Raw genomic sequence first — 19,054 nt, 5'->3', positions numbered from 1 at the left:
AAGCCTGTTCACTGTTTGCAAAGCACAAGTCAGAAGTGTGATGGAATTCTTCCCACTTAAATAATTAAATAAAGTCCAACAGTCAAGGAGCTTGAACAAAGAATGCATGTCCCATCCACCATCTTCAACACTCATGTCACCCCCAACAGAACACTGTGGGTGGCAGTGTGTACCACCTACGAAATGCACTGTAGCAACATGCCAAGGCCCTTTCAACACCACCTTCATGACCTCTCCCACTAGAAGAACAATATCAGCAGGTTTTCTGCTTGAAGTCACACATCATCCTGACTTGGAAATGTGTTACTATTCCTTGACTGCTATTGGGTCAAAATCCTAGAACACTAGTTAATAGCATGACAGGAATATCTTCACCACACTGATTGAAGTGTTTCAGAATTGCAGCTCTACCACCTTTGGGCAGTTGGATATGTGCAAGAAATTCCGGCTTAGCCAGTGATGCTCACGCCCTGAGAATGAATCTTAAAAGGTTAATGGTTTTTAATCCATGCATTGTATAATGTAAGCATAGGTTATTGGATTTTAGTCCCAGTGTGTCTTTAGAATGATATTTAAATTCTGTAAATGCGCTCAGGGTTAAAGAACATTTTGAAATCTGTTGTTACAAGGTGTGTGAGTTTGAGGTGTCTCACTGAGCCTGTCATTCTCTTTCAGCTATGACCAAGGCTCCACTTACAATGTGTTTGTGGGTAAAGGGAGATTGATTGCTGGGTTGGATAAAGCTCTGATTGGGATGTGTGTGAATGAAAGACGCTTTATCAAAGTGCCACCTCACCTGGCCTATGGCAATGAAGGAATGCGTAAGTAAGATTCTGGCTGATGTCCTTATAAGAACATAAGAACTAGAAGCAGGAGTAGGCCATCTGGCCCCTTGAGCCTGCTCCACCATTCAATAAGATCATGGCTGATCTTTTTGTGGACTCAGCTCCACTTACCCGCCCGCTCACCATAACCCTTATTTCCTTTACTATTCAAAAATTTATCTATCCTTGCTGTAAAAACGTTCAAAGGGGGTAGCCTCAACTGCTTCACTCAGCAGGGAATTCCACAGACTTACAATCTTTGGGTGAAGAAGTTCCTCCTTAAGTTAGTCCTAAACCTGCTCTCCCTTATTTTGAGACCGTGCCCCCTAGTTCTAGTTTCACCCACCAGTGGCAACTTCCCTGCTGCTATCAACAACTTCCCTACTTCTATCTTTGTCTTTATTTGCCTTGAAGTAGTCCTTGTTTTGGTTCCTCAAGAAATGTACCTCCTTTAGAATAGGAGACCAATGAGCCAGCCCCTCAAGTTTGGGATTCCACCATTCAACAAGATCATGGCTAAACTGTACTTCATTCCCACCTTTATTCAGTTTGTCTTTGTCATCTTGTCCAACAATAATCAAGAACTTGAGAGCTCCAATTGACCCCCTGTTTACGGCTTTTTGAGGGAGAGTTCCTGATTTTGACTACCCATTGTTTGAATTCCTGACTTTCTCTTGAATCATCTGGCTTTCATTTTCAAACTTATATCCCCTTACTTTTGGACTGAGCCACCATTCAAATATGTCCTACTGTTTCTTTTTTGAATATTTTAAAGACCTTGATCAGATCACCTCTCAGACTCCTATATTCAAAGGAATTTAAGTCTAGCAAATACAACGGTTCCTTGTAATTTACTCTTCTATACTTGTGTTTCATCCCAGTGACTCTGTACACTACCCTCTTGAGGGTGTTGTATCCTTACTGCATTTGGTGCCCAGAACTGAATGTAATATTTCACATGATTTCTGATGTTTTTAATGCACAGCTAATAAAATCCCACCTGATGCCACCTTGTTTTTTGATGTATTGATGCTCGATATCTGGAACCCTGATGATAAAGTGAAAATTGATATTCACTATAAACCTGAGAATTGCAGCCGTACAGTGCAGGTGTCTGATTTTGTCCGCTATCACTACAATGGCACACTCCTGGATGGCACCCTCTTTGACTCCAGGTATGGGAACTTTATTTCATTTTGCATTTTCTCGCCACATCTTGTTATTTGATTATGATCTTTCCGATGTTGATTTGCTGAAGCTGTCATTTTAAAAGTCCCTTGCTCACTGCTTTCTGTCATGTCCCTACAGCCACACTCAGCAGCGAACCTATGACACCTATATTGGAATTGGCTGGTTGATCCCGGGCATGGATGAAGGGCTGCTGGGTATGTGCATGGGAGAAAAGAGGGTCATCACTATGCCGCCATTCCTGGGCTATGGAAACAGAGGAGATGGTAAGACTGCCAGTAGCATTGTAGCCTGGCTGTCTGACTGGATGAAACATGTTGCATATCAGACGGGGGTGAATTTGTCTGAATTCCTAATGATGGTTTAGTTGATGAACCTGTTATCAGAGTTAATTGTGGGGTATATGGTGGTGAAATGGTAATGTAGTTGGATTCGTAATCCAGAAGCCAAGGCCAAAGCTCTGGGGATGTGGGTTCAAATGCCACAGGTAGAATTTAAATTCAACTAATAAATCTAAAATTGAAAGCTAGACCGTGACAACTTTGGGGCAGGGTTAGTGGGATGTCCCACACATGCAGGGTGGGAGGGGATTTCTGAGTGCATTTTAAACCAACACCTGCAAGTCTCCCTCCAAGTCTCACACCATCCTGACTTGGAAATATGTTGCCTTTCCTTCACTGTCACTGGATTAAAATCCTGGAATTCCCATGCTAACAGCACTGTGGGTGTACCTACACCATGTGGCCTGCTGTAGTTCAAGAAGGCAGCTCAGCGCCATCTTCTTAAGCAGTACAACACAGGAACAGGCCCTTCAGCCCTCCAAGCTTGCGTAGATCACATTGTCATTAAGGAGGGAGAGTTCCCAGCGATCTTGCATTCTGTACATTCACTTAGCCTTTGCATTGTCACAGAGCAAAGCCTTGTCAGTAGCTAGATGGAGGCTTTAAGCCTGCCTTCAATGCGAGTCATTGTTTGGACTACACCACAGCTGCAGCCTGAATGTTCTTTGCAATCCCACTGATGGTGGCTGGCTGTTCACCCTTGCTCAGCCCCGGAAGGGATTTTAAAGGGCCTAGCATGGCCATGGAATTATCATTGAGTGGACAAGCGATGGGACCTGTGATGAGAAACTGGTTTCTGGTGGATGTTAATTCTCCTATCACATGGCTTTAACCATATGGGATAGGGTGATGGAAGACGTCCTGCTGGTGTGTTGAGGAGATCATTAAATAATGACAGATTTGGGTTGGAGAAGACCTTCTTGATTAGCTTGTGTGTTGTATTTTCTTTTCTGATGTGTAGAGCGTTTGTATTGCTTTGGACTGGGAACTGGAGAGATGAGTTGGTAGAAAGGTACCTTGATGATGTGCATTGTTGAGTTTCACATTGAAAAGTTTGGTGTGGGAGGATTGGTACTGTGCTGGTGCATAGTATTCTGCATTTGAGTACATGATGACAAGAGCAGAGCTCCTTGGTGTCTTGGCCTTTGATCCCCATGGGGTACCAACCAGTTCACTGAGGAGGTTATTGTAGGTGTTAATTTTGTCAGCAGTCTTGATGAGGTGCTGTTTGTACATGAGGGTTCTGTCAAGGATGACGTCTAGATCAACAAGGGAAGAGATGACAAAGAACCTGGACTTCACACACACAAATCAGAGTTGCTGGAGAGAGAGCTCTATGCTGCCTTGGAGCAGCCTAGCAACCATATCTGCCAAGCCGTCCATCTGTAAATACTAATCAGGTAGTGAGCCATCACCTTCACGTGGGAAAAGTGGAAATGGAAACTAGGTGAGGATCTTGCTTCAGTCTCTGGCCATCTAAGGTGATGTTTAGTCTCACCTTAGCGCAGGCATTGTGAAGGTGCTCAAGACTGTCTTACTGATGCTCAGTTAGTCCTGCAGTAGTTGCCAACTTTGCAATATCATTGTTTAGTGTGGCTCACTAAAATCATCAACCTTGCAGGGCCAGGCAAATATGGATTATGGAGTGTGTCTGCTGGATGTGGGAGAAGTTGGGCAGGATTTGACATGATGGGGGAAGTGGATTATTGTTGTGGTGCAAGGGTCTTGGTTGCAGATAGCCCCCCAACAATGACTTGCATGATGCAAAGTCCAGATCCAATGAAAAAGGAGCCGCACGGCTTCATTTTCTTTTGATTCCGTGATACCAGAATTCTTCAAGTACAGACTTGTTGAATTTGGTTTGTCAGGAGGGTCATAGGCTTCCCTGGCTAAAGGCCTGATACTGATGCAATGAGAATGCACTGCTACAGTGCCACCCAATAAACAAATGAAAAACAACTCCTGTTTATTCAAATAGCATCGGTGGATTAAAGTGGGGAGGCAGGAACTTCCGGAGAAGGAATAAAACTTGTTGCCCTATGAACATATTTTACTGAAGAATTCCAGGAAATTGCTTGACTTTGTAAAGGATTCTGTGCATTAGCGACAGGTGGGAGTGACCAATACTGGTGTAAAGTACTGGAAATGTGGGAAGAAAGCTATTCTGAGTATACACTTCGCATGATTTAAAAAAAATTGTGATTTGTGTTTAAGTGTTGTTGCTACGTGTTTTTTCTTTGCTACCTTGCCTTTTCTGCTTTAATATTGCAGGGAAGGATATTCCCTCGCAAGCCACTCTCGTCTTTCACGTGACTTTAGTTGATTTCCACAATCCTAAAGATAGTGTTGCCATTGAAAAAGAATTTGTTCCCAATCCCTGTCGCAGGAAAACAAAAGCGGGAGATTTTGTGAGATATCATTACAATGGCACACTAATGGATGGCACACTGTTTGACTCAAGGTATCTTTAAGTTTCATTGTTGTTGGTATTGACTTCCAGTTATCTCACACCTTATAGCCTTTATTGTCATTAGTTCTACCAATGTAAATGGATACGACTGTGTCTGTATTGCTGTGAGAAAGGGTTGTGGATCTTAAACTTTCTTCAGGAAAGACTTTTGGATAATCTGTGATATGACATGATGCTTTACATCTCTCCTGGATTTTGTTTGTGATAGAGAGAAAGACAGTACAGATTGGAGCAGTCAGGTCTGCTGTTTCCTTCTAACTCTTTAGTGAGGTTTGAAGTGAGAAAATCATCATATCCTCAATGTTTGATTTATTTTTCAGCTACTCTCGGAATCATACATACAACACGTACGTAGGGAAGGGCTATGTGATTGCAGGGATGGAGGAAGGATTACTGGGCGTGTGTGTTGGAGAGAAAAGAACAATTATAATCCCACCTCACCTAGGATATGGTGAAGAAGGGATAAGTAAGTTAGTGTCTGAGTGATTGCATTTTTCCTTCTGAGCTTCTGATTTTTAAAAGGAGGAAATGTAATTATGGAAAAAGGAAAGGTCAGCAGCATTCTTGCATGCGCAAGTTACACTTATGGTACTTTTTGTTTGAAGTGTTCCTTGTTTTCTAAAAGAAAATTATGTTTCATCAGGAATTTAATTAACATTAGTTTGGTGATACAGAACTTGAGTATCGCTGAAAAAAGAGATATGTCAAAGCTTCTCGTCTTGCAACTCATCAGGACACTTTACAAGAATACTGGTGTAAGAGGAAAATAACAATTTATAGTATTTGTACTAAGCGTTGATTGGTTGGCAAGTGGACTCTGACATGGAGGATACACCAGATGATTGGACTGACAGTTAACGGCAAAGCATTGTTTGAAATTTAAACTGAGGTTTGACCCTGATTGGTCAAATTCCACATTCCTCGTGGAATGAATCAGTAAATGGCTATCACTTGTTTAGTTTAGCTGAAACGGGATCACTGTGTGTCTATGTTAGTCATTGTTGGCGATTTTACCATTGCGTATTCAGGCACAAGAGTGTGGTAAAATCAGGCGTGAGGCAAATAGCACAATCTGCATCCGTGCAGATTCCCACATCGCCAAGGCCGGAAAATAGCCACAATCGGAACCGCGCCTGAAAATGGAGCGACATCAGTTTGAATGCATTTGCATGCATTTAAATTGAGTTAATAAGCTAGATGCCCAATCTTACCTGAATTTTCCCCTTTACCATCGCGTTTGCGCATCCAGATTCGGCACAAAACAGATCTGCTCAGCAAAGGTCTGTTTTGGGTGCTCCAGTTTCTGAAGAAGTAAATTCAGAGCTTCTGGCGGCTCTCTGACTCAGATTGTTGGGCAGGGGGTGGGGTAGGGGGGCAGTCATTCTCTGGTGGGATGAGGAGGTCGGGAGTAGAAGGCGGGTCAGATGTTTCTCTGGTGGTTGGGGTGGGGGGATGGTGGGGAAGGAGGCCAGATCATTCTTTGGTGGATGAGGGAGGGAGGCCAGATGTTCTCTGGGGAGGGGGGATGGAGGAGGGAGGTCAGACCATTCTGTCATGGGGGAGAGGAGGAGAAGGGCCAGATTGCTCTCTGGTGGTAGGGGAGGAGGAGGGAATCCGGCAAGATGGATCTCTGGGGGGGGAGAGGTAGGGGGCATCATTCTTTGGTGCATGGGGAAGGGAGGCCAGATGTTCTCTGGGGGGAAGCGGGGTGGTGGTGGAGGAGGGAGGGCCAATCATTCTCTGATCGGGGAGGGGAGGAGGAGGGCCAGATCATTCTCTGGTAGGGCGTGGGGGTAGGGAGGCCAGATGCCCTCTGTTGGGAGGGGGAGGAGGAGTTGGGTCAGATGTATCTCTTGGGGGTGGGGGGCACATGTTCTGTGGTTGGGGGAGAGGGAGGGCCCGATCATTTTCTGGTGTGGGGAGGTGCTTGCTGGGATGCAGGAGTAGGGGAGGTCCACAGGTGATCGTAAGGGTTGGGGGGGGGGGAAGCAGGCAGAGGGTAGTGATCGGTCTGGGTGGTGGGGTGGGGGGGAGCTGATAAGGGGGATAGTTCTGTTATGGGGGTGAGACGATATCTGTGGGGGCCTGAGAGCAGATTTCCAAATCGGATCTGAACTGTGAACAGATTCAGCACTTAGAATCAAAATGGTAAAATAGCCCCTTAGAGTCATACAATATAGAAAAGGTCCTTCAGCCTATTTCATCTCCACTAAATCTATACTAATTCCACTTTCTAACAGTTGGTTCATAGCCTTGAATGTTACAACATTTCAAGTGCTCATTTTGATTTGATTTCATTTACTATTGTCACATGTATTAACATATAGTGAAAAGTATGTTGATACATTACTCAGAGAGTAATAAGGATGTGGAATGCCCTTCCTGCAATACTAGTGGATTCGGCAACATTAAGGGCATTTAAAGGTTCATTGGATAAGCATATGATGATATTGGAATAGTGTCGGTTAGATGGGCTTTAAATTCAAAGAACAAAGAACAACCCAGCATGGGAAACAGGCCCTTCGGCCCAACGAGCCCACGCCGCCGCATCCTCCTACGCCTACCCTGCCCTGCGTGTCTGCAAGTGGAACCCCTAACTTAGCCAGATTCAGGGGACAATAGTGTCAATTTGGTAAACCAATCAGCCTAATAGCACATCTTTGGGGTGTGGGAGGAAACTGGAGCGCCCGGAGGAAACCCACGCAACCACAGGGAGAATGCGCAAACTCCCACAGACACAGGCCCAAATCCATGTATCTGCACAGCTAGCAGTGCTAGTCACTGAGCTGTTGCGGCGCCCGTCTACCAGTCCAGGATCAAGCACACACACCGGCACGAAGTACTAGGCCACTCCCGGAACTTCCAAGAGCAGCCCATGCACGACCCACCGTGTGCATGCCCCTTGTTTGACAACAAGGTGGACCTCCACCTGCGGAATAAAAAGACAAAAACATTAACATGTAAGTCTGCATTTCTGGTGTCTCCCGAGGCTGTGACCCTATTTAATACCCCCTACTATAACCCTCCATCCTCGTTTCGCTCGTGTCTATCTGAGTAAACCTTAAACAAGTCCAACGTTCCTGCCTCCACCACCCTACTCGGTAGCGCGTCCCATACCCCCACGACCCTCTGCGTGAAGAACCTTTCTCTCACATCCAAATTATACTTCTCCCCCCTCACCCTTAGATCATGACCTCTCGTAATTGTACCCAGTCTAGGGAGCAGCCTCTCACTATTGACTCTATCTATTCCCTTCAGTATCTTATATACCTCTATCATGTCTCCCCTCAATCTCCGTCTTTCCAAGGGGAAAAGTCCCAGTTTCTCCAACCTTTCCTTGTAACTCAGCCCCTCCATGCCAGGCAACATCCTGGTAAACCTCCTCTGCACCCTCTCCAGAGTCTCCACATCCTTCCGGTAGTAAGGTGACCAGAACTGGACGCAGTACTCCAAATGCAGTCTAACCAACGTTCTGTACAACTGAAGCGTTAGACGGCAGCTCCTATACTCTATACCCCTTCCTATAAAGGCTAGCATTCCATAAGCTTTCCTCACAACCTTCTCCACTTGTGTCGCAAGACTTGTGAACCTGCACTCCCAGGTCCCTCTGTATTTCTATACTCCTAATCGGCCTACCTTTTATCACGTAGCTCCTCTCTGCATTATTCCTTCCAAAATGCATCACCTCGCACTTGTCAGGATTAAATTCCATCTGCCACCTATCTGCCCAATGTACCAACCTATCTATATCCTGCTGTATCACCTGACATTCCACCTCAGTATCCGCCAACCCTGCCATCTTGGTGTCATCCGCAAACTTGCTGATCGTACGTGCTCTTCCAAGTCATTTATGTATACTACAAAGAGGAGAGGTCCCAGTACTGAGCCCTGCGGCACACCACTGGTCACTGGCCTCCAGCCCGAAAAGGTCCCCTCGACAACTACCCTCTGTCTCCTATTGCCCAGCCAGTTCTCAATCCACCTAGTTACCTGTCCTTGTATCCCATGCACCTTAACCTTTTCTACCAGTCTACCATGAGGGACTTTGTCAAACGCCTTACTGAAATTCATATAGATGACATCAACGGCTCTCCCATCGTCAACCGTTTTTGTCATTTCACAGTTCGGCGCAACATCAAGGGCCGAAGGGCCTGTACTGCGCTGTTATGTTCTATGTTCTAAGTATTGTTTCTTGCGTGCTATACAGACAAAACATACTGTTCATAGAGGAGGAAAGGAGAGAGTGCACAATGTGGTGTTACAGTCATAGCTAGGATATAGAGAAAGATCAACTTAGTGCCAGGTAGGTCCACTCAAAAGTCTGACAGCAGCAGGGAAGAAGCTGTTCCTGAGTCGGTTGGTACAAGTTGGTGATCTGGACACCTAAAAACTTGAAGCTCTCGACCTTTTCTACTTTGTCCCCGTCGATTAGACAGGGGCATGTTCTCCTTTATGCTTCCTGAAGTCGATGACAATCTCCTTCGTTTTCGTTTTGTTGATATTGAGGGAGAGATTATTGTTGCCATAGCAGTTCACCAGGTTCTCTGTCTCATTCCTCTCTCTGTTTATCCGTGTAGCTTTTAAAGGTCGCAAGATTTCCTGCCTCAACTACTCTCCCAGGCAGAGAATTCCAGACTCCCATCGCCTTCTGGGTGAAAAAATGCTTCCTCAAACCCCCTCGAAAGTTCTGCCGTTCACCTTAAAATTATGTCCCTCGTTATTGATACTCAACTAAGAGGAATAACTGCTTCCTATCTATCTGCCCAAACCTCTCATAACCTTATACCCTATATCAGGTTCCCCCCTCAGATTTCTCTGCTGTAAGAAAACAACCTGAGCCCATCCAATTTCTCTTCATTACTCGAATGCTCCAACATCCTGGTGAATCTCCTTTGTACCTTCATCGATGCAATCACATCCTTTCTAATCTGGCGTAGCCAGAACTGCACACAGTACTCCAAATGTGTCCTAACCAATGTTTTGTACAGCTCCAACATAACCTCCCTGCTGTTGTAATCTGTGCCAAGACTGTCAAAGGCAAGTGTCCTGTATGCCTTCTTAACAATCTTGTTAACCTGTCCTTCCATCTTCAGGGATCTTTCTGTCTGCAAAGAACATGGCCTTGTCTATTAATATATGTGCCTTCCAGTACTTGCAAATATTACATACTGCGCTTGCCATCACCTGATGCATTCACCACGACAACATTTCTGCCAATCAGAGTCCACTTGCCAACCAATCATAAGAATATAAGAACTAGGAGCAGGAATAATCCATCTGGCCCCTCAAGCCTGCTCTGCCATTCAATAAGATCATAGCTGATCTTTTCATGGACTCAGCTCTACTTACCCACTCACCATAACCCTTAATTCCTTTACAGTTCAAGAACTTATCTATCCTTGCCGTAAAAACATTCAATGAGGTAGCCTCAACTGCTTCACTGGGCAGGGAATTCCACAGCCCCTTGTGTGAAGAAGTACCTCCTTAACTCAGTCCTAAATCTGCTTCCCCTTATTTTGAGGCTATGCCCCCTAGTTCTAGTTTCACCTGCCAGTGGAAACAACTTCCTTGCTTCTATCTTGTCTATTCCTTTAATAATCTTATATGTTTCTATAAGATCTCCCCTCATTTTTCTGAATTCCAATGAATATAGTCCCAGTCTACTCAATCTCTCCTCATAAGCCAACCCTCTCATCTCCGGAATCAACCTGCTGAATCTCCTCTGCACCCCCTCCAGTGCCAATATATCATTTCTCAAGTAAGGAGACCAAAACTCCTGTACTCAGAGGTAGCCTCACCAGCACCTTATACAGCTGCAACATAACCTCACTGTTTTTAAACTCCATACTTTAGCAATGAAGGACAAAATTCCATTTGCCTTCTTAATTACCTGCTGCACCTGCGAACCAACTCCTTGAGATTCCTGCACGAGGCCACCTAGGTCCCTCTGCACAGCAGCATGCTGCAATTTTTTACCATTTAAATGATAGTCCATTTTGCTGTTATTCCCACCAAAATGGATGACCTCACATTTACTAACATTGTACTCCATTTGTCAGACCCTCACACGCTCACTTATACTATCTATATCCCATTACAGACTTTCAGCGTCCTCTGCACACTTTGCTCTTCCACCCATCCTGGTGTCATCTGCAAATTTTGACACACTCCACTTGGTCCCCAACTCCAAATCATCTACGTAAATCGTAAACAATTGCGGTCCCAATGCTGATCCCTGGGGCACAGCACTAGTCACTGAGCGCCAACCAGAAAAACACCCATTTACCCCCACTCTTTGCTTTCTGTTAGTTAACCAAAAACTATTGGCAATCAGCACATTCTCCTCATAGTTATTTTCCCCTGGTGTTTTTGCAAAGTGTCCTGATTAGTTCAAGATGAAAGACTTTGACATGTCTCTTTTTTCTGTAATTAAGTTTAGCTAATGATGTAAACTTTCTTTCTTGACAGGGAGATCCTTGAATTGGATTCCTGTCTGTACGAATCCAATCTCGTTACACTGAAAAATGAACATAATTTGTATTGGCATGTATGTAATTATACAGTTTGCATAATCCATAAACTGGTTCCTGAAAAACAACTGCTCAACCTTTTTGTGCTGAGTTTGTGTCTCTTGGACCTCTTTCCCAGTTTCACCACTTTAAATCAATGACAATTTTTCTTTCTGAAGAATTGATTGGATTTTGGAGTTGAATTTATTGTCAGCCAGAATTTTGTGTGGAGTGGACTTTCTCTCAGACATTAACCAGTGTTACTCTGACATGCCATTTCGTATTTGACATAGGTGGGAGCATCCCAGGCTCTGCTGTCCTAGTTTTTCACATCCATGTGATCGATGTCCATAACCCATCTGATGAAATTGAGATTAAGACCTACCACAAACCTCCTAACTGCACCATCCGGAGCAAGAAAGGCGACTATATTAAATATCACTATAATGCAACGTTGATGGATGGAACAAAGCTAGATTCCACGTAAGTATTGCTGTTGGATGAAGTTTCTGATGATACTGGTGTAAAGCGGTACCGTAGTTCAGACAAAACAAGCTAATCCTACTTCCCTACAGAATTATGAAGGTAGATTGGCTTTTTGCTACTTATTCTGGTTGAGCAATCATTTATTTCCCAGTGGGGAGCTGACAGGCAGACTCACTGGATTACTGTTAGACCATTGTGAACAGGACTCACACTAGCATCTTGGGTGAATAGAGAGGGAAAATTCCGGAAGGATAGCTTGTGTTTATATATTGCTGTTCATGACCTCAGGACTTCCCATCATGCTTTACAGACAATGGAGTTCGTTTTGAAATGTAGTTATGATGTAATATGGAGAACATTGCAGTCAATGTGCACATAACCAGCAGAGAGAGAATTTCCTTTATCGTATCTGTGACTACACGTCAAGAGTACTTCATTTCCTTGATGAGTTCTGGGCCTCCTGAGGTTGTGTAAGGCATTATGAAAATGCACGTCTTTCTTTTGGATAATGATAGGTGACCTTTTTTGTCACGCTAGTTGAGGGATAGATGTTGACCTGGACACCACAGGTATCTTGTCTGCTCCTCTTCGAATGGTGGCAGGGGGATATTTTACAATTTGTTGGAGTCATACCTGGCAGGGTGGTTGTGGTGTATGGAGGTTGGGTCCTTCAGCCGCTTCGCCAATGACCTTCTTTCCATCAGAAGGTCAGAAGTAGGGATGTTCACTGATGATTACACAATGTTTAATATCATTTGTGATTCCTTAGATACTGATACAGTTCATGTCCAAATGCAAGACCCGGACAATATCCAGGCTTGGGCTGACAAGTGGCAAGTAACATTCGCACCACATAAATGCCAGACAATAACTATCTTCAGCCAGAGAGAGTATAACCGTTGCTCCTTGACATTCAATGGTATTACCATCACTGAATTCCCCACTGTCAACATCCTAGATGCTACCATTGACCAGAAATTGAACTGAACTGGCCATATAAAAACCAGACTAGGTCAAAGGTTGGGAATTCTGTGGCAAGTTACATACCACCTGACTCCCCAAATTCTGCCCACCATCTACATGGCGTAAGTCTGGAGTTTAATGGAATGCTCTCTGCTTGCCTGACTGAGTACAGCTCAAACAACACCATCCAGAACAAAGCAGCCTGCTTGATTGGCAGCCCATCCATCCCTCCACCACCGACACAATGGCAGCTTTACTTATCATCTACAAGATGCACTGCAGTAACTTCTTCAATAGCACCTACCAAACCTGCAACCTCTATTACTTAGAAAATCAGGGGCAGCAGATAGCTGGGAACACAACCACTTGAAGCTTTCCCTCCAAGTCAATCACCATAAGAACATAAGAAATAGGAGCAGGAGTAGGCCATCTAGCCCTTCGAGCCTGCCCCGCCATTCAATAAGATCATGGCTGATCTGTCGTGGCTCAGTCCCACATTCCCGCCCTCTCCCCATAACCCTTAATCCCCTCTCTTATCAAAAACCCATCAACCCGCGTCTTAAAAATATTTAGCGAGGTAGCCCCCACCACTTCAACGGGCAGAGAATTCCAGAGATTCACCACCCTTTGAGTGAAGAAGTTCCTCCTCAACTCCGTTCTAAACCGCCCCCCCTTTATCTTGAGGCTGTGCCCCCCAGTCCTACTATCCTTTCTGAGCGGGAAGAGTCTCTCCACCTCTATCCTATCCATCCCATTCATCATCTTATATGTCTCAAAGAGATCTCCCCTCATTCTTCTAAACTCTAACGAGTACAAGCCTAGTTTATTCAGCCTCTCCTCATAGCTCAACCCCCTCAACTCCGGCATCAGCCTAGTAAACCTCCTCTGCACTCCCTCCAAAGCCAAAATATCCTTGCGTAAGTACGGCGCCCAAAACTGCACACATTACTCCAGCTGCGGCCTCACCAATGCCCTATACAGCCGCAACAAGACCTCCCTACTTTTACATTCAATCCCCCTCGCTATGAAGGCCAGCATCCCATTCGCCTTCCTGACCACCTGCTGCACCTGCAAGCTGGGTTTTTGCGACTCATGCACAAGGACCCCGAGGTCCCTCTGCACCGTCGCCTGCTGCAGTTTTTCGCCACATAAGTAATAATCCTTCCTACCATTATTCCTACCAAAGTGAACCACCTCGCACTTGCCAACATTAAATTCCATTTGCCAGTTCCTGGCCCATTCGCCCAGCCTATCTAGATCACCCTGACTTGGAAATATATCGCCGTTCCTTTAATCACTGGGTCAAATTCCTAGAACTCTCTCCCTAACAGCTCTGTGGGTGTACCTAAACTATATGGACTCTAGTGGTTCAAGAAGACTCACCAGCACCTTCTCAAGAGCAATCAGGGATAACCAGTGACATATCTACATCCCAAAAATTGAAAAAGCAAAAAATGCAGCTGAGAGGGCAGTACGTCCTTATTTTAACATTTCATTCAAAAGACAATACCTCTGACAGTGCAGTACACCCTCAGAAATGCTAGAGTGTCAGTCTTTATTTTATGCTCAGTTTTCTGCAGTGGATTCTGAACCCATAACTTTCTGACTCAAAGAAGTCCGAGAATGCGACTCACTCAGCAGAGGGGGAGGGGGAAAGAATGTCTTCAGCTTTAAACTCCCTCCCTTACATTGTTTTAACAATAATTTTCCTGCTTAACAGGCAAGTCTGTATTCCTCAAAGAGGTGGATGGGGATAAGGCAGTTGATGTGGTATATATGGATTTTAGTAAGGCGTTTGATAAGGTTCACCATGGTAGGCTTCTGCAGAAAATGCGGATGTATGGGATTGAGGGTAGTCTAGGAAATTGGATCAGGAATTGGCTAGCAGATAGGAGACAGAGGGTGGTGGTTGATGGTAAATATTCGTCATGGAGTTCAGTTACGAGTGGTGTGCCTCAGGGATCTGTTTTGGGGCCACTGCTGTTTGTAATTTTTATTAATGATCTGGATGAGGGTATAGCTGGGTGGGTTAGTAAATTTGCTGATGACACCAAAGTCGGAGGTGTGGTAGATTGTGAGGAAGGGTGTCATAGTTTGCAGGGAGACTTAGACAGGTTGCAGAGCTGGGCCGAGAGGTGGCAGATGGAGTTTAATGCGGAGAAGTGTGAGGTGATTCACTTTGGTAGGAATAACAGATGTGTTGAGTATAGGGCTAACGGGAGGACTTTGAATAGTGTGGATGAACAGAGGGATCTAGGTGTATGTGTACATAGATCCCTGAAAGTTGGGAATCAAGTAGATAAGGTTGTTAAGAAGGCATACGGTGTCTTGGCGTTTATTGGTAGGGGGATTGAATTTAGGAGTCGCAGCGTCATGTTGCAACTGTACACAACTCTGGTGCGGCCGCACTGCAGTTCTGGTCCCCACATTACAGGAAGGATGTGGAGGCTTTGGAGAGGGTGCAGAGGAGGTTTACCAGGATGTTGCCTGGTATGGAGGGGAGGTCCTATGAGGAGAGACTGAGGGATTTGGGGTTGTTTTCGCTAGAAAGAAGGCGGCTAAGAGGGGATCTTATTGAAACATATAAGATGATTAGAGGTTTAGATAGGGTGGATAGTGATAGCCTTTTTCCTCGGATGGAGAAAGCTAGCACGAGGGGGCATGGCTTTAAATTAAGGGGGGGTAGTTATAGGACGGATGTCAGGGGTAGGTTCTTTACCAGAGGGTGGTGAGGGATTGGAATGCCCTGCCTGCTGCGGTTGTAAATGCGCCTAGTTTGGGGGCGTTTAAGAGATCCGTGGATAGGTTTATGGACGAAAAGGGATTGGTTTAGATTAGTGGGTCATTGTTTTTTTTAACTGGTCGGCACAACATCGTGGGCCGAAGGGCCTGTTCTGCGCTGTAATGTTCTATGTTCTATATTCTAAATGAGAATCAAATTAAGTTCAGTGCTGAGTTAGCTGTGGCTCAGTGACAAGCACACTCACCCCGGAGCCCCACTCCAGAGACATAAGAACATAAGAAATAGGAGCAGGAGTAGGCCAACTAGCCCCTCGAGCCTGCCCCGCCATTCAATAAGATCATGGCTGATCTGTCTTGGCTCAGTTCCACATTCCCGCCCTCTCCCCATAACCCTTAATCCCCTCTCTTATCAGAAACCCATCAACCCGCGTCTTAAAAATATTTAGCGAGATAGCCTCCACCACTTCAACGGGCAGAGAATTCCAGAGATTCACCACCCTTTGAGTGAAGAAGTTCCTCCTCAACTCCGTTCTAAACCGCCCCCTCTTTATCTTGAGGCTGTGCCCCCTAGTCCTACTATCCTTTCTGAGCGGGAAGAGTCTCTCCACCTCTATCCTATCCATCCCATTCATCATCTTATACGTCTCAACGAGATCTCCCCTCATTCTTCTAAACTCTAACGAGTACAAGCCTAATTTATTCAGCCTCTCCTCATAGCTCAACCCCCTCAACTCCGGCATCAGCCTAGTAAACCTCCTTTGCACTCCCTCCAAGGCCAAAATATCCTTGCGTAAGTACGGCGCCCAAAACTGCACACAGTACTCCAGCTGCGGCCTCACCAATGCCCTATACAGCCACAGCAAGACCTCCCTACTTCTATATTCAATCCCCCTCGCAATGAAGGCCAGCATCCCATTCGCCTTCCTGACCACCTGCTGCACCTGCAAGCTGGGTTTTTGCGACTCATGCACAAGGACCCCGAGGTCGCCTGCTGCAGACCCAAGCACACAAGGCAGTTCATCATCACCTTCCCAAGTGCAATTAGGGATGGGGAACACATACTGGTATAGCCAGTGGAGCCCAATGAATCTTAATTCATTGCGGCGCTGGTGTCATCTTTCAGAGGAAACATTCAGTCGAGACGCCGCCTGCCTCTTCCAATGGATGTTAAAAGAAACATCACAACACTGTTTCTACATAGAGCTCGGACTTCTCCTTGAGGGCCAGAGGTCAATATTCATCCAGCAACCTAGCCCTAAAATAAATGATTTTGTCATCATCACATTGCTGTTTCTGGGAGCTTGCTGCATAGAAACTGGTTACTGTGTTTGTTAAAAACATTACCTTTCAAGAACAATGGGCTTTCCTGAGCTCTCTTTTTCTGAACTGTAAACAACTAGCCGGTGAGTTTCCTGTTGTGTGGGGATCAATTTCCTTTCCCATCGTAGCTATCAATTATATTTTGCCAGTGCAATTTAAAAGTAGATGACCAACAAAGTGCAAGTTGCAGATGGTGCTGAGTTCTGTAATTACAAATCTCAATAATATGTCTCAGGGAGTGAGGGGGGTTGCAGTATCTGTGCCTGCGCGACCATCAGTAATTAATGTTCACTTTCATCCTTTTTCCAAAGCCTGCTTAGATTCAAATTGCTTCGTTTTGTTTTATAGTTTTGTTTGACAGTCATATAAACCAGAACACGACGGAATAAATATGTTTACCTTTCACTAGCAGAGCCAGAATCGACTCAAGCCTCTGGCTGCATGGCCAGTCACTGACTGTCGTAAATGAGACACAGATGGGAAAATGGCAGCTTGAAAGTGAAAGATCAAGATAGGCACACATTCCAACCTCATTAATTTAGTTTAGGGACAAGTTTTTAAATGCCAATCCAGATTCTAGCCAAGACTTTGTTTCCACTGCTGTTGCTGATAAGTCATTCCTGTTGGCAGTGCTGAGTTGTGTTTGACTTTGCTTAAATAAGTCTTTCAGTGAAGTGGGGTTAATAAGTGGTGGTCAGTCCAAAACTAGGCTCTTTAATCTAAACAAAGGAAACTACAAAGGTATGAGTGGCAAGCTGGCTGGGGAACTACATTTCCTGCCTATCATCACACGTGGTAATGATTAGCCTTCAAACAATTAATACGTGGCTTGCAATAAATTTACATTTCTTTAAGGCACAGAAATCTGACAGGAAATGTGGTGCAGGGCTAACAAGAGAAGTTAAAGATTCTGTCAGCAATCGTCAGAGATGAAATAACGGAGGGACCATCCAGCAAGGCTTTGTGGGTGGAACTAAGAAATAAGAAGGGCATGGTGACCTTAATGGAGTTGTACTGTAGGCCCCCAAATAACGGGAATTAGAAGAACAAATATGTACGGAAAATGTATGTACTTGCAGCAGTAATAGGGTTGTCTTATTCAGGGATTTTAATATTCCAAACATAGACTGAGACTGCCATATGTTAAGGGCTTAAATGGGGTGGATTTTGTTAAGTGTGTTCGGGAAGGTTTCCTCAGGCGATATGTGGAGGGTCCTACTCAGGAAAGTGCAAAACTTGATTTACTCTTGGGAAATAGGGCAGGGCAAGTCACTGAGGTGATGGTGAGGGACCACTTTGGAACCAGTGACCATAGTTCTATTAATTTTAAAAAAGTTATGGAAAAGGACAAAATTGGTCCACAGGTGCAAGTTCTAAATTGGGGCAAGGCAAATTTTGATGGAATTAGACAGGAGCCTGCAAGGGTTGATTAGAGTAGCTTTTTTGAGAGCAAAGGGACCTCCGGCAAATGAGAGGATTTTAAAAGTGAAATAGCTAGAGTTCAGGGTCTACATATTCCTGTTAGGCTGGCAGGAGTAGGGAACCCTGGATGACAAAATACAATGAGGTTTTTGGCCAGAAAAAAGGAGGAGCATGGCTCAGGTACAAGTAGCTGGAATTAAGGGATTCCCTGGAGGTACAGGAGTATACTCGAGGGAAATTAGGGGGGCAAAAAGGGGTCATGAAGTAGCTTTGGCTGAGAGGATTAAGATGAATCCAAAGGGATTCTTTTAAGCATACTAAAGGAAAAATAATAACTAGAGAGAGAATAGGACCTTTCAATGACCAAAGTGGACACACGTGTGGAACCCCAGGAGATGGGCAAGGTTCTCAATGAATATTTTTCCTCTTTGTTTACCGTGGAGAAAGACATGAAGACTTGGGAACCTGGGAAAGTTAATGATGATATATTGAGGACAGTTCGCTTTACAGTCGAGGAGGTGATGGATGTATTAAAATGCGTGAAGGTGAATAAATCTCCTGGACCTAACCAGGTATATCCAAGAACACTGCATGACGCTAGAGAAGAAATTGCAGGAGCCCTAGTTTAGATACTTGCATTATCGTTAGCCACGGGTGAGGTACCAGAAGACTGGAGGGTAGCAAATGTTGCGCTCTTATTTAAGGAGGGCAAAAAAAAAACCTGTGAACTATAGACTCATAAGCCTAACATCTGCGGTGGGTACGTTGCTAGAGAGAATTCTGAAGGAT

General features: G+C 44.8%; 1 protein-coding gene across 1 annotated transcript in view; it reads left to right on the top strand.

Annotated features, from left to right (window-relative positions):
• The window catches only part of fkbp9 (FKBP prolyl isomerase 9), a 30,776-nt gene that overhangs the window by 1,699 nt on the left and 10,023 nt on the right, over nt 1-19,054 (top strand). Inside the window, exons 2-7 of the mRNA XM_080193993.1 lie at nt 676-821; nt 1,810-1,999; nt 2,133-2,278; nt 4,625-4,814; nt 5,144-5,289; nt 11,626-11,815. Coding sequence (XP_080050119.1) covers nt 676-821; nt 1,810-1,999; nt 2,133-2,278; nt 4,625-4,814; nt 5,144-5,289; nt 11,626-11,815 — 1,008 coding nt within the window. The remainder of the gene's footprint in view (nt 1-675; nt 822-1,809; nt 2,000-2,132; nt 2,279-4,624; nt 4,815-5,143; nt 5,290-11,625; nt 11,816-19,054) is intronic.

The sequence above is a fragment of the Carcharhinus amblyrhynchos genome, chromosome 8 (assembly GCF_965287045.1).
Source record: "Carcharhinus amblyrhynchos chromosome 8, sCarAmb.v2.hapA, whole genome shotgun sequence".
Lineage (NCBI taxonomy): Eukaryota > Metazoa > Chordata > Chondrichthyes > Carcharhiniformes > Carcharhinidae > Carcharhinus > Carcharhinus amblyrhynchos.
The sequence above is the reverse complement of the archived record's forward strand: the minus strand, read 5'-3'. Positions and strand labels throughout refer to the sequence as shown.